At 47.9% G+C, this 16,130-nt stretch overlaps 1 protein-coding gene across 1 annotated transcript in view; it reads right to left on the bottom strand.

Moving 5' to 3' along the window:
* The window catches only part of LOC143431187 (uncharacterized), a 31,982-nt gene extending 21,087 nt beyond the window's left edge, over positions 1-10,895 (bottom strand). Inside the window, exons 1-8 of the mRNA XM_076907744.1 lie at positions 10,721-10,895; positions 6,696-6,935; positions 6,440-6,567; positions 5,571-6,207; positions 4,692-5,475; positions 4,545-4,622; positions 4,249-4,454; positions 3,861-4,096 (exon numbers count right to left, since the gene is read on the bottom strand). Coding sequence (XP_076763859.1) covers positions 3,861-4,096; positions 4,249-4,454; positions 4,545-4,622; positions 4,692-5,475; positions 5,571-6,207; positions 6,440-6,567; positions 6,696-6,935; positions 10,721-10,833 — 2,422 coding nt within the window. The 5' untranslated portion in view covers positions 10,834-10,895. The remainder of the gene's footprint in view (positions 1-3,860; positions 4,097-4,248; positions 4,455-4,544; positions 4,623-4,691; positions 5,476-5,570; positions 6,208-6,439; positions 6,568-6,695; positions 6,936-10,720) is intronic.
* Positions 10,896-16,130: the final 5,235 nt, after the last annotated feature.

Here is a 16,130-nt window from a genome sequence, read left to right as displayed (position 1 = left end):
TGTCGAAGCACTAAACGAAGACGAGAGAACGAACTTCGCTACTCGTGAAAAAATCCAAACAATGGGATTTCGAATTGGCGGCACAGAAACACCAGAACCGCGGGAGCCTCCGAAAGACCTCGAACTCCAACAGCGTGTTCACCAAACGGAAACCATAGCCGGCCCCAGAAACTGCAAAGCAGCTTTGACGAAACGCGACACTCTAAAACTGCCAATACTGGAGGGTATCGAATTTAACACTGCACGCGTACCCATACACCGTGGCCGAATCGTTTCGAGGGCTCGTAGAAAAAATGCTACTTATCACGCCGCGTACTGGTAACGTGCGAATAGATCCGTACACCTCGTGACAGCGAACAGCGATCGGTCGTGGCACAGTGTCGCTGTTTACAATCCTGCAGGCGCTAATCCCCGGTTGGCAGAGGCCGCGTCTACCGATCGTTGTTTCCCTTTCGAGCAGAGCTGCCTAGCTTCCTCGCGTTCTTCGGTCGCACCTGCGTCGTTCGCGCCAAGTTCACCAACTTCTGCCGATTCGAGGCGTTCGAGCGGTCCGCGAGGAACTCCGGAACCAGCTACCAGCAATGGAAGTGGCGAGCGACAGGCGAGGGACGGTATTCGTCATCGTCCCGAACTCGAGGCGCACGACGCGCTGTCAAATGGAGCAGCAGCGATTCGCGTGGGCCCACCGCCGTTCAACTGAGAGCGTCTGTGCCGCGAGGCACACCTGGATCCCACAGCATCGGTCACTACCTTACTACGGCCACGGAACCAGCCTCTATAGTGCCGTTCCTATAGTGTAAGTACATTATGACGTGTACACCGGGTGTCGCGAACGACAACGCGTCGCTCGATCGCGGCGTCCGTGAAAACCGGCGATAACAATGCCCACGGATGACAGCCGCGATTAATGGCCGATGCCATTATCTCGTCTACCTTGACGCGACCGAATTGTTGGTAAATCTATCGAAGTGGGAGGACGAAATGGCCGCGTGGATCGTATTTGCCGGTCGGCCGCTCGCTGGTGAACGTGACAAACGATACCTCGCGCGAGCGACTAGCTGTGCACGGGGAGAAGGAAAATGGCGTTTGCTGGAGAACCAAATCGGTCCGAACTAAGTACAAGCGGAATGATGATGGAAGATGTTAAACGACAAAAGTAGAAGAAGAGGTGTATGAAAAAGGGAAAAGGAGCAACGGGCGGTCCGGCCGAAGGGGTTCCGCCCGTAGGGGTTGTTTTTACGCGGCCGCAAGCGAACGAATGGAGTAACTTTTCGACACCTTGTATAATCCATCGCAGGCGAGCGGACTATAGAGCGAAACAGAGAACTGTAGTTGTTATACTATTATTTCTATGCTGTTTCCCTGAGCTCCGCTTCGCTTCGTCTCACCTGCTCGCTCGCCTGGTTCGCCCGCGCGCAACCCAGCTCTCCCCGTCTGTGCACCGGCATAATATACCGATATTACAAAACGAAAATTGCCGTCCACCGCACGAAAGGAAACAATCGAGACACCGAGTTTCCTCCTATTCCTCGCACACCCGACGCGGAGCGTTATCGGACCGGGCAACTAATTAATTAGAAGCAGATTACACGTGGGCGCGCTGTTCTCACGTTTCCAGCGATGGCTTCCGAACGAGTTTTCCAACCAGCCGGATTTTTTCTCACTCGTGCATACAATACCTACCCCTATATCGTGCCGTTTGTTTCTCTGCCGATTTCAACGGTATCGAGATACCTTTCGTAACGCGAGTCACACAAAGGAAGGAGAGACGCAGCACCGCGTTAATTCGCGGTATAATTCCCCCGTGCGCGAAGCCCCGTTCTACTTTTTCTCGATGAGACTGCACAAAATCTTGCGAGTTCTAGATTCGTTTCTTTCCGGATCCTGATCCGCGCGAATCTCGATGGTACCCTTTTACTTGGACCTCGCGTTGCCGCCCGTGGACAGGTCGCCTATCCACAGAAAGTATAGAACAACGGCGGACGCGGCGTAGAATAGCAAAAAGTACATGAACACGAAGACCGTGATTAATAGTTGGCATATTCTTCTCACGTCCATGTTTGCAGGATGCCCTGGTCCCTCCGTATGGGATGGATGTATCTCACGCCGTGGTACGCGCGAATTTGCATTCAACTCCTCGGCACGATTGCCCCGCGTTTATATCATGCGAACTCGCGGACGACGAAACGTACAGGAACAACGGTACGCGAGCTATGCCTCGAATATGTACCTTCAACTTTTCTGCACTGCTAAATTTTACGCGAAATTTCGACGGCAAAGAGACTATTTACTTCCAACAAACAGATGCATATTTCCTCGACACCGGTCGGAGCAAATATTTACTCGAGTCAAGTAAATATTTTATACTACTTTTTCCGTGCTCGTCATTCGATCGATGTTATCGCCGATCGCAAGATCCAATTCGTTTCGACGATTTGGCGATTGCCGCTTCGAGTCGGTGGTTCCGTTTATTCTCTACGCGTTATGTATTTTTGCCACGTTCACTGGCACGGAATCGTAGATAACACTTTTCTTATCGACGATCTCGTGTTTGAACATTGATAGAGGAAACACAGTACTGCTCCCGCTACCTTGATAACACTGTTCCGGAGTTCGTGGGTTTCACGGAGAATACCGGCTGGTTTCATAGCCGGGCTAGTATGCCAATGGTTTCGATAATCGATAGGCTTATCGAATTTCTGGCACGGCAGACGCATCTGCTCAGCGAGCTTTTAATTGCAAACATGTGAAAGGAAAATATAATTCTATTATTATATCAGATGCAACGCGTAAAGCGTGGGCTTACGTCAAGATAAGCGTTCGAACTTTCGTTGAAACACCTGCACGTGTACTTGGAACGTTAATGCTCTATCTTGGGATGATCGTAACTTATTAACCACACGTTGGAATATCACGAATCCGGCCACGGGTTCGTGGATTCGTTTCGCGTGTTAATGCTGCCCGTTGTTCGGCGGCAAAGTGTGGAAACAAAAGGATCGACGTTTCATTTACATTCACGCAAGCACGCGACTATGCGTTCTATGTAATGCACATCAGCGCAGGGAGGCTGGCGCGAAAGCGAAATGTTACTTTGGTTCTACGATGATTAGTGTGTCTACGACTATTAGGGTACGTCGGTGCCTTTTAAAGTAGCTGCCGGCTGTCGATCACGTTTCCCTGTTTCGTTCCAAGGATTATCGATCAGCTCGCACGTATAATCGAATACATCGGACTTGGCAAGAAATAGTACAGAAGACAGCATGCTGCGTTCGCTTGGAATTTATTATTACACGCGTCAAGCTGGAGATTTATACCGATTTTCATCGCGAAGCTGTATTATTTCGCGGATCGCTTGCGTTGCGGAAATTTTACTGTTACTTTCGTTTATTTCTTTCTTAATGAATCGCGCTCATTATACATACCACGGTGAATTTAAATGGCGTGATTTTAAACGCAAGTAACAACGCCTCTTTCTGTTCCCTCGGACCTTGAGGCGGGCGTAGGACAACGATAGTAACAACCTCAACAATATCGTGTAACTAGGAAAACTTATTGTTAGTATTTAACGACTACTGAGATTGAAACTGTTCCCATTTAAAAATGAATTCATACCGTGGTATCTGATTAGCATCCGATCGAAGAGAAATTTTCTCTAACGCGATTGGAGAAACGCGAGGCATGCAAAAATCGAGGTCTCGAAACAGAAGCGTGCGATATCGCCTACTCGAGAAATTGAAGAGTTACGCGTGCAATTAAATGCATTTGTCGTTACGCAAAGAAGGGATGCAAGAAACGAATACGAAAGATTAAGTTAATTTATTATTAAGATGAGCTGTAAGTAACAGTTAACAGTCGCATACCTTGTGCATCGAATTGCCGCCTTCTCCGAAGCATACTTCTTCCTTGAGAAGAAACAGGACCCGCTCTTCCATGATTATCATCGTGCGGCTCATCTTCCCCTGCACTTGTTGCACTATCGCGTTGCACCACTTCATCACTTCCGATAGTCGATGGAACCGCACCACTTCCGCTACCACCGAAGAACTTCACTTTCCTGGCCAGCTCCACGTATCCGCGAAGGCCAGTCTCGCTGAATCTGAAAAATTCAGAACGTAGAAACGCCATTATTCCTCCTTAAAAGTATGATTAGGCTAGCAGTTTGAAGCACGCGTTGCATTCGAACGGTGACAAACGCTGAGCCTCGCGGTAATTCGAATCGCTTAGGTAATTGATTCAAACTGCACGCACCTTACACTCTCGCTGCCGCTGCTTTCGTATCTCGTGCTGCTGTTCGATTCCCTCCTGGTTCTCGTAATCGCATCCCGTATCCTCTGGGATGCGGAGCACGAGTCTCCTGTTTTCCGTGGAAGCGCAGGGGTTGGTTCGCTCTCGCTCTCCCTTGGGCTGTATCTCGAGGATCTTGTGCTCAGTGGACTCGCTTCTGGCGATAGGTGCTGGAACAGTATTGGTATCTACATCGTTATACGCGTAATAGAGAAAAATTTGAATAACATCGATCAAAGTACAAGAATCGCGAAACTTACGCTGGAGCAACGTTTATTCGGAGTATCGTCCGTGTCGTCGGGATTGGAGAACTCCTCTTTCGAGAACTTTCGCCGCACCTAAATCAAACGAAATGGTCAAAATAAAATAAGAATTGGTGGTCGATATTCTAACTCTATCTTACTAACCACTTGAAAATCATCAGACTTCCGGCTATGCGCAGGATCCTTCCTTTCGTAGGTTCCAAGAGCACCGACATCGTTCTCAGAATTCTCGTACAAGCTCTCGGCGGTCTCCTTCATAGAGTCCGCGTTCTCGTCGTTCTCGAACGCTTCAGCCTCCTCGACCATCGATACTTCCTCTTTGCTCGCCTCTGCGGCCCGTCTCTCCTCGTTCGCCTCCTTATCCGCTCTTCTGACGCCCTCGCGCTCTTCCAACAGCTTCTCGTCGGTGGCAACCACGTCTAGCATCGTCTGTTCGCTGACCGCCGCCTCTGCCCTCGACGGCTTCCCATCTAGGCTCTCCTTGCTGCCCTCCCTGCACGGTACCCTCGTCCTGCCACCTTGTTCGTGCACCGTCCACTTCGATTTCGACGTGGTCGAGACGCCCACGCGCTCCTCCGTCCTCTCCTGCCTCTCCTCTTTCACGGTTTGCTTTCCTTTTGCAGCGGCGACCGCGCAATTTGTATTTGAATTCGCGTTTTCCCTGCCCACGTCCTCGCGGCTGTTGTCCCGTCTAAATAGCCGAATGCCGTACTTAGAATCCTCTTTGGCTGTCGCCTGGCTCGGAGAGTTTCGCGTCTCCTCTTTCGCGTCCTTTCGCCCAGACTTTGACGAGCAACGAATGTCGTCCTTGCTGTCCTGTCGCTTCAGTCGTTCCTCCTTGTTCCTGGGGGACAGCAGTTTCGGGATCAGGCTGGGCAGACTTATGTCCTCGCGGCTGCGACGCAGGTCGTCGGTGCTTCCTCGGTATCTGGAAACATTTTAGCTGTGAAAAATCTACTACCCCTGGGATTACCCACCGGTGTTAAATTTCAAACCGGTGGAAATTTCAAACGAAACGAGTACCTTTGAGGGATGAGAGAACGTTTCGGTGATTCTTGCGGGCTTCTAATATCCTCGAATTCCTTGGAGCTTCTCTTGAATATCGGAATATTCGATTTTCTTTCCCCATGCTTGGACTGACTCGATTTGATCTCTGCCGAGATGAACTTTGACAATATCCTGGGTGGCTTTATCAACGATATCCTCGGCGCGTTCGGTTCTTGGCTAGGTACCGTCTCTTCTTGCTCCTCGATTTTCGTTTTATTGCCGTTGGCAGCAGCGAATCGCTCGTTCTTCCTCGTTCTTACGGCATCCGACGATAGGACTTCCTCTTCCTGTTTATGACTCTGTTTTTCCGTGCGTTTCGCGTTCGTTCGTTCGTTAGCGTCGACTCGTGGCGTATACTTGTCGTTCGAAATCGGCTCGTTCCTCGTCGTCGATTCTTTCCACGGGCCGTCTTTCGCGGGATCGTTACACTCGTTGGGCTGTTGGTTCGCCTCGTCGACGATTGGCTCGTTTCTATCGGAATTTGATGTTTCCCTGTCGACAGTTTCTTCGTTCTTGTTCGCGACTTCGCGATACTCTTGATGGCGGGACGGCAAACTCCGATATACGCGCAGCTCCGGCGATTTCCTCGCCGCCGACCAACGTGTGGGTGGACCTGTATGCAAAGCGCGATCGATAATTTGTGCCCTTTCGTCAGTTTAAATCGAGTGCTATAAAAGTGCCCGATAATAAAAAGCTTCTATTAAATATTTAACGCGTAACTAAGATGGCGATAGTCGGCCAAGAAATAAACATGATCCATAACAAGCGGTCCGATATGAGATAATATAATTAAACATTGTATTATATAACGAAATGAAGAATATACACGTGTATCTCGAACGTACTGTTGATGGTCCAAGCTCTTCGAATGCTACGCTTCAATAATTCTACAGGGGACGCTGCCTTGCCATTTATAGATCCTTTAGACACCGAATTTTCGTAGGTCCATTTCTCGGTAACAATGTGCAACTCCCTAGAATAATGCACGTAAAAGTATACGACAGCCATTTCGAGAAGGAGACGATAAAAATAGTTTTTCAACAGCGAGAACGTTATTAAAAATAAAAAGATGCGGGGGCTAACGATAACTGAGTTACTCACGCGATCTTATAGCAAACGTTACAGATCCATTCGATGTCTTTGTTATCCGTAGGGCTCCTGACCTCGATACGGCACTGTCTGCAAACTCTGTGCCTGCAGCGTGCACACGGTGCACCGGTGTTGTAAAATCTACCAAACGGTGCACCGCATCTGGCGCATTTGCGTCCTTGGTACGATAGTTCACCAGACGCCTTCAGAAGTCCCCTCCTTCGAAGGTATTGCAGATCAGCCTTCAGTCTTCTGTAAAAAGAACAATTTCCATTTCGTTTTCTTTCCGTTGCCCTTCCGTTGCACCTCAACCAATCTATAACGTGCCATTGACTCGTATGCTAAGTATATCCTGATTTTCGTAAAAAATCCGCCGTGTGCGCTGCACACCGTCTGAGCAATCTACCGCTGCAAAATTGTTCGATCAAAGAGCAAGGCTTAGACATACGTATGCTAACCAAGGTATATCGACCGTATCTCGTGAAATTATTTGAAAATTAAAACTGGTTTTAATATTATTCTCAAGTACAGAGGGAACAATGGTATCGAGCGTATACATTGGTTGGTACCTACACACGGAGCGACTGCTCGGGGACCCATATATGGGTTCGCAGCTCTCGGAGGGGTAACTTAAAAAATCGCTTAATTTCACGAATATATTCATGGGCTATTACCGTACATAAATCAAAGTGACCAGATATTTATACCCGCTAATTGTAAGTATTTAATATTCCTATCCTCGCTCTGGTACAAGCCGGAAAACAAACACGCCAATTACACGGTGTCTCTGTGAACGACACTCGATCGAAGCACGTTCGCCGGTGCGGCTTTTCCTTTTTTTTCTTCTTCCTTTTTTTTTTTCTTTTTTTCGACAACGTACACCGATTTCGAAACGTTTCACGAGTCTGTCGCGTACGTCGGGAAAATAACCGCGCGCCATTTACATATCTCGAACGAGCGATACCTCCCGAATCGATCGTACCGCGATAGTCGAGTAAAAATAGTTAGAGTAAAAAAAAAAATCGGACCGTTCGACGGGGTCCGACTATCTAATTATTATCGTTCGCTGTTGAACGGATCGTGCGAGGGTAATTAGCGATCCCCTGCATTTATTATACGCTGTCGATCGATCGACGCCCGATTGCTGGGGATTATTCATTGACTGGTGAAAACGAACGGGTTATGACTGGCGACACACTCTAGCCGGTGTATCGTGATCTAGCCCCGTCAATGCTAAGTATTACTCACGCAACGAACGCGACGGACGCACGTGACGTTTGCCTCGGGAAATCGGCAATTCCTCTGAACAGGGTTTAGCGCCATGTTGGAGAACCAAACTGCCATGTCCGATCCCGACTATTACGGGGAAACATTTCAAAAACGGGACGGTTAATAAACCGGATATAATAATATCGGATACGAGGTATCCAATTTAGGAGCGAGTAGGAGTAGATCTGAGACATCCACGCTTCTTCCTCTGATCCTAGTTTTCGTCCTGTTTACCAGTTGCTCGGCAACCATATATGACATGTGTTGATGGAGTACAAGGGACAAGGCTCGTATGCGAGTTATCGAGGCTGCAACTACCGTGCTGCTACTGTACTATTATTTCGCTTGTACGGACGTCGACGACAGCCGGACGACTGTTGTAACACAATGTTTCGAACGATTGTTCTCTGGTCTATACGAGCTTTTACACTTATCGCTACCAGGGAACACCGAGGACGTTATACATACGCGTAGAAAAGGAGGAGAGAGGTGATGAAAAACTTCTCTCTTCGTATTAGTACACTCATCAAAAACTGAAGGACCGTAGTTTTGAAATTGTGTCACTGTACAACACTTTCGCGTCACGGACTGGCGAACACTAAAAAACGTCCACTTCGTTAAAGGGGGAAGAATCTTCTACGAAAGAGATGAGAAACACTTAAAAGAAATACACGAAGATACTGTTTCAATTCCGTTTTCTTTCTCGGATATGATTGGCGAAACGTCTCGCGGCCTTGAGTACGATGGAACGGGCGAAGAACAGCGGAGGACGAGGCGCGGACACGAGCAAAGGATATTCGGACGTACGAGAGGACAGTTTCTCCGAGTTTCGATTCGATGACAGTGACTCATAGACGGGCGTGCAGCTGCTGTATCTAGCCCCTTTTGTTATAAAAAAAGAATCGACGCACCACGCAAGAAAGATTGCTACATCTTTCTGGTTGGTGCCAACGTTGCGTTAGTATGTATCCCGTAGGTGTTCCACCGGGTGTATATCTGGTTTCCATTCCCGTCGCACAATGATAAAGCATATTAACGCAACACACTGTACACGGTGCAATGGACACGGCCGAATAACAATGAACGATATTTCCTTTGGCTTTTAAAATATCCCGATCGAGTACTCGGATACCTTTCTCTCGTCCCTCTTTCACTCTCTCTCTCTCTCTCTCTCTCTCTCTCTCTCTCTCTCTCTCTCTCTATGATCGAATTATGTGCTTGCGCGTCTAGTGTGAGAACGACAGATTTTTTTCGACAAATATCGTAGATCGCTCCTATAATTTCAACTAAAAGTCCACCGTGATACCGTAGTTATTTTCACGATTAGTGTTTAAAAAATATTCACTTGAAACGTAACGCAAGATGCGCGTTCGCCAGGTGAAACGAACGTGAAACAAAAGTGGCTTCCTTTCAAGTCCTTTCATTGGTTTTTTCATTGATATGTATACCGTTAGCCTACATACCTTTAACCTCCATCCACGGAGAACATAGTCCCCGGAGCGAACATTTATCCTGGTACTATTAGAATATATACAAAGCAACTATATATAATCTAGATATTATTTAAATTCACACGAAGTTTGAACGCTGAAACCAGTAGTCGTGGAAAATAGATGGGTGGACCCAGTAGTTACATCCGGCCAGTTACAGACGCGATGCCCGCAGCAGTAGAAGCAAACCTGTAAAGAATCACTGCGTACCAATCCCACGCATCCGCCTTAAGGGCACTAAAAGCTGCGTAGATTCGTGTGCTCGCTTAAATTTCTATTCAATATGAATTGCGCAAACGGAAAGAAAATTGCCGCAGTTAGAAGAGTTGGAAGTGATCGGAGAAGACGTTTGCGGAAGCAAATTTCAAGCGAAGAGCGGGGACGATTTCAAGCAAAATACGTAATTACAAATGCGACGGCGCGAATGATAGATCGAGTACCTAACTTGCATACGAAATTGGAGACTTTCAACGTAGTAAAATCCTGACCGAGTATTAACGTCTTTCACGGAGAACAGCCTCGAAGTAGAGTGCGCGATGAAGCTGGTTAAACAGCTTCATCTTTGAGGATAGATTGCTCGAAGATAAAGTTGCAGTCACTATATCCTACCACTCGAGAAGTAATTAGTGTTCCGATACTATTACGTGACCGGAATGTACCAATTCTGTACTTCGCGATTCCATTAATAGAACATTCTTCTTTGGCGAGCCGAAGTTTATCGCCATTAACAAGGCCGGCTGTCGAAAGGCTGGCAATAAAAATGACGAAATTCCCGATTCACATTTTACGTTTAATGTTGCTTTCGCAACTGATGGTATTGCGCATTGATGGATTTAGCATAAGAGAGAGACGGTCGACACAATGTCTACGTATCATTCGGTTACCGGTGGTCTTTCATAACCGAGGTACATTCGAGAATGAGTCAAACGGCAGCCACCCATGCACGCGGAACTGTTAAACAGCTGTAGATCGAACGTAATCGAAGGGCTGGTAGGACGAAGAGATCGCAAGTGGTTTATGAAAGAGCCAACTTACAGGTCGGACAATCGTGGAGCTAGTTTTCCTGAATCCTCGAGAGGACACTGCACAGAAGCGAAGATAATTGTCGTTCACCAACGGATAAGCGTAAAACTAAAAATAAGAGGAGATCGAGATCGAGATCGAGATCGAGATGCGAACGCGAGAGGCAACGAGTTCTGTACCCGAGTAAGTCCGCTTTCACCGATCCACCGTGTCAAAAACACGCGAAAGAACCGAGAGGCTCGGTGGTACACCTACGCGTCCCTCCAGTTCTGTGAGAGCAACAGCAGTAGCAGCAGCAGCAGCAGCAGCAGCAGCAGCAGCAGCAGCAGTCGATCGGGTCGAAGACACGATCCAACGTCCGACCGCATCCGGTCGAGCGAGACACAGCCGCTAGACTGTGGATCGGCGTCGAGCGACCGATGCTCGTTCGCACAATAAAACGAGCCGACCGCGGTGCAGGCTGGTGTCACTTTCCGCGAGCATTGCGACGCCCGATAATAGCAAAAGGGCCGACTGTAGCCACGCGTCCGCGTCCGCGTCCATTTCCGTCTCCCCTTCGATCTCGAGATCGAGGAACGCTCGCGAGGATACGCCGCGGGTAGCTGGGCCACCACGTCCGGTGCGGTGACAGCGAATGGGAAACGCTGCACGGCCAGGTACGTACCTGGACCGCGCAGCCGCTTTAGAGAAGCAACCGGTGAAGCGACGACCAATAGGCGCTCGCGATCTTCTCGCCGTCCACAAGCGACACGCTACGTCCAGGTGTCGGTTTTTTCCTTTTTTTTTCCTTTTTTTTCCCTTTTTTTTTCTTTTTTTCCCTTTTTTTTTTCTTTTTTCTTTACACTTACTTCACTTCCACTGCTATTCTATTCCATATACGCGAAGAAGCGTGATTCTCGTAACAACTGCTTCGCGAACTGTATAGCCCTGACGTATACTCATCGAACTGGAATCACGTTCCGTGATTCATTACCGCACCGTTCATTATCATGTTAAGCGTAAACGTTTTATAATTTTGCCCCCTATCTTAACTTCTTTTTCTCGCCGCGTACATAATGAATCACATGAAACTGTACTTAATGAAAAACCTGATGCCCGCGATTTCATTATGAAACACCAACTGTTGCTATAAATGAAATCCTACGTCGTCGCACGAAGGTCGAAATGTTTCGCGTTTCAACGATTATTCAGATACATTTTATGAAATTTTCCGGATCGGTAGCAATCTAAATGCAATGTTTTCACTCTCGATGTTACTTAAAGGTCCTTTATCATTCTTTGTATCGCGCCGTTCGTGTAAAATATCCGGCACAATACTGCGTGATTTCACGCAAAGAATTAATGTGCACGCGCTGTCAGACTGTTGCAGATTTATACCCGCAATGACACAGCTCGCGTCGTAACGATTATTCCGTGTAATATATCAATTTAATATTACAGCTATATATGAGCATAGCAACGGTAGCGGCATTAATCACGACAATTAAAAAGTAACTTCGTTAACACGTGTAACGGTGTCAGATCGCTAATCCGACGCGATCGAGATCGCGTAATTATATGCGCGGTTATCGCTGTTGATAATTTACATCGAGTCGATCGAATCGAAGGTACGGTGAAATTTGACAATTTCTCGACGATTACTTTTCGATCATCCTGTCATTTACCCGAATTTCCCGGTTGCCTCGTGGAAATATTATGTATACAAATGGCTCTGTCAGAAGCGCGTTAACGACTCTAGAGTCGGTAATTACTGTCTTCGGGGAGGATAATAATCGTGAAACGCAGTTGTTATTAACGATATTTCGGTCAGCCGACTCGGAGCACGAGTAGCTAAATTCGTCCCGGCTTATTAACATTCGAACACGCGAAGGTACTAATGGCAATGAGTCTCGTTTAGGTAGAGTTCTATTGCACAAGTGTACACCTCTAATCACGGTAATACCATTTGCAGATACTACCAGGAAGAGTGGCCCTGTCGCGATTTCCCGTAAATGGCGTACCTTCGGGAGGAAGCGGGTATCCGGTTATCCGTTCTGGTATACAAAGATAACCTGTTACGTCGACTTTTGTAAACGCAGTTCATCTGTTACACCTATCTCCGAGCTTCGAACGCGAATCGTTTCGAAAAAATCAGTTTCCAACAAACGAATGGTTTCAACGTAGATATATATCGATGACAAGTTTCCGATATATTAGCGTTTAAAGTGGAGCGGAAACGCAGGGAAGCATGTCCACCTTAAAAATACCCACGGCTGCGCTCTGTCATTTAGACGTGACGCAACAGGGAACAATAGCTTTCCCCGGTAGTTAATATAATAACGATTAATTATCGAAAACGTCGCGCGTAGACGATCGGGTGAACGATTTCGCTATCCGATACCGGCGTCTGATATGTAAATGAAAATCAGCCTATTAGACGGGCAATTTCACTCGCACCTTATAACCGGAACGCTGACTCGGGGAATCTCAGCTTGAGGTACAGAAGAAAATCGAATGGTGGTCGAAATTATTAACTGCGCGGATCGAGTCGGTTAAAGATACGAAAATTGTATGTTGTAACGGTCCGCGAGTTTCGCGACGAAAGGAGGAAAGATTGCACTCCGGTAAATGCAGGTACATATGTTACAGGTCAGAGGGATTGCAACGGCAATCACCATGTGCTCTACAGGTATATGTACACGTACGGTCGCCGAAAGTCCCGTTAGTCAACCTTAAGGTTTAAGGTTCGTTTCTCCGAGTACCACTTGGAACTTGCCCGTGCTCGCGTGCCTGAATCGCCAACCAACAAATAATCGGAACCAATAATCGACGATACGATCCATGAAATTCCATCGTTCGAAAAAATCGTTTTTACACGGAAAACTTCTGAAACTAGCCATTAGCGTTAACGTTCGTATCATCAAGGACAGCCGATGTTTACGTACTAGAGATCATTTTTAGTGAAAGTTGTGCGTATCGAACCCGAACTGGTTTCGATAGGTTCGCCGAGGAATTCTCGTCGAGAGCCAAGTAAATCACTGAAAGCAACGTTGCTCCGCGATGAGTCGAGCGCGAAAATTCGCGCGCCGCTCGAAGGAAGCGGCCATTGATTCGGTCCTCGGGGCTCCGTTCATCGGAAATATCTTCGCCTATCATTTTTTCCGCCCATTTCAAGGATCGGATTAGAAACTTGGACGAATGTATCGCGACACGATGCGTGTACACGTGTACATAAATATTCCGAGTTCCTTACGGCCCCGTGTGAAAGCGCCATTCTACTCGACTCCGTCTATATGCTGCGATATACAGAAAGACGAGACTTTCGTTCGCACGGGGGGTCACAGCTAGCCCTGAGGGAGCAGTCATTGACATTGAGAGAGAATGAGAGAGAGAGAGAGAGAGAGAGAGAGAGAGGGGGGGGGGGGGGGGAGCGAGACCGCGTCGGGAAACGTGACTAAATAATATCTTGGTGCTATCTTTATATGGAAGCTTTTAGCATTTTCTATTCACCGATAGCCACCTGTGGCATAGCTGATGGCAGGTGCCATTTAAAGGGAACGATTTTTACCGATCCGTTCTAGGTTGAGGACTGTAACTGCATTATCCGAACATTTGTGCAATTATTATACGCTCGTTGGCGCCGGAAAAAAGAAAAAAAAATGCGGTCACGCACTCTTGAGACATTCCGGTGTATCGGGAATGGTATAATTTATACGCGTGTCGCGGAAAATTGTTGGCTTTACGGCCACGTCATTGTTGTAACGCGGATTGTTGTTCGCTTCTGATCGGAGAACAATGGACAAAACTGAAGAAATATTTCCGTCAACGTTTGCCTTTTGTCGATCGATCGATCGATTAACGATCATCGATTAATTTGAAGCGTTTCGAGTGACGTTTCGTCGAGATTTAAATTGCCTAGCTAGGCGCAGGTAGACCAGAAATTGTGGATAACGCTGACTGTGGAACAGGTTTCGCTCCAACGTCTTACTCAGGTCGATTCGATATTCGACAGTCGCTCCGCTGGCTGGTATTCCGTCGCGGTTTTATCGCCTGGAGCACCGTAGAAAGTATAACGCAAATCACTCTGATAAACCGTAAACGTAAACGTAAACAGTGGAGGCGATCTCTATCGCAAGGTATCTAAACGAAACTGGGCAGAGAAACACCTGACCAAATGACATTCCAGCGCGACAATGATTCACATCCGATGAAAGAAAACAGTTGCCCCGCTCCTGGTTCTTCCCCGAGAAAATACTCGTGATCGAACAAGGTATAGGAGAGGATGGTAAACGATAAACGATACCCTTGCTCCTCTTCGGTGGTTGGCGGTCCCTGTTGCGCGATGCGAAACACGTCCGTCGTCGACATGGTGCTGCTCCCGTGGTGGGCACGGCGCGGTGTTGTTGGCACTCGATCACGGATCACATATTCGACGGCACTTTCCTCTAGGGCCCTAACTTTCCTCGATTCGAATCGAATCGAATCGAATCGTATCGAGCGGATATCCCGCGCAATCGTAGCTCGATCCACGTGTGCTAGCCGTGCAAGCCAAGTGGTACGTGTCCAGGTTGGCTGGCGCCCGTCAAGGCTAAAACGCGGTGCCCCGCGAGAGAGAGGGAGAGAGAGAGAGAGAGAGAGAGAGAGAGAGAGAGAGCGAGCGGTACCCGTTCCCTTGGTTCCTCGGTGACGATCTCGCGGTTCGCGACGAACGAACGATTCGATTTTTTTCCACGGATCGAGAAAGAAACGAAGAGAGCGACGCACGGCAACTCGCAGCTCGCACTGCAGTCTCGTGTAGTGTCGCGCCGCACCTCTGCGCCTCTGTTGCCGCTCTGTTCTCTCTTCCTTCTACCTCTGCACACGCACGCACACCGTCATTTTTCCTTCTACCTCTCTCTCCACGGAGAGGTGTACACATTACACGACCGCCGTTTACCTGCGGACGTCTACCTGGCCGCACGCAGACAGGCAAACCAGCCGCCTCGAAACCTTCGCAGGGATGCTTATTGACCGGCGTACACCGCTATCTTTCGGCTCTACGTGCACCTCTCATACATAAAAGATCCGGCCGTCGCGACGATTTACGTATACACACGGATATTTATCTCCCTGCCACGTTTACTACACGTGAACAGGTTTCCCTCGGTTCTCTACGCGCGCACACACACACACGCCTCGCTTTCATTTGCATACCCTCCTCTTCTACCTCGATTTTTACGCCAGTATGCGTGCCACTTTCTTTTGCCGCGCGATTACAAAAAACCCGCGCGCGACTCTTATTTTCGCGACTGTCGTCGTTACGTCCCATTCGTCGAGCGGTTCTAACATCGTGTCCTTCCTTCTACCTGGCTATGCGCGCAGAAATAACATTTCTTTCGACGCGTTTCTTATGCGCGCGTTTCGTTCATACGCCGATCCTTGTATTGCTATAAATATGTATCGATATTTATCCTGGCCGGTTCGCGCATACGCGCAACGCTAAAAACTTGCTTGCTTTGCGTTTTGCCCTTTAAACGCAACCGAAATGAAACGTTTGCTCCTGCGATTACGGTACTATTAGGGTAATTTCTGTTTGTGTAATCTTCTTTATGGCGATTACGTGTTACTTTCACCTCTCTGTGCCCAGCATTGCTTCCTCGCTTCTCTTCTATTCCGTGCCATCGTACGCTTTGGTACTTTCGATCGG

Source organism: Xylocopa sonorina, chromosome 17, assembly GCF_050948175.1.
Source record: "Xylocopa sonorina isolate GNS202 chromosome 17, iyXylSono1_principal, whole genome shotgun sequence".
Taxonomy (NCBI): Eukaryota; Metazoa; Arthropoda; class Insecta; order Hymenoptera; family Apidae; genus Xylocopa; species Xylocopa sonorina.
Note: the sequence above shows the minus strand (reverse complement) of the source record. Positions and strands in the feature narration are given on the sequence as shown.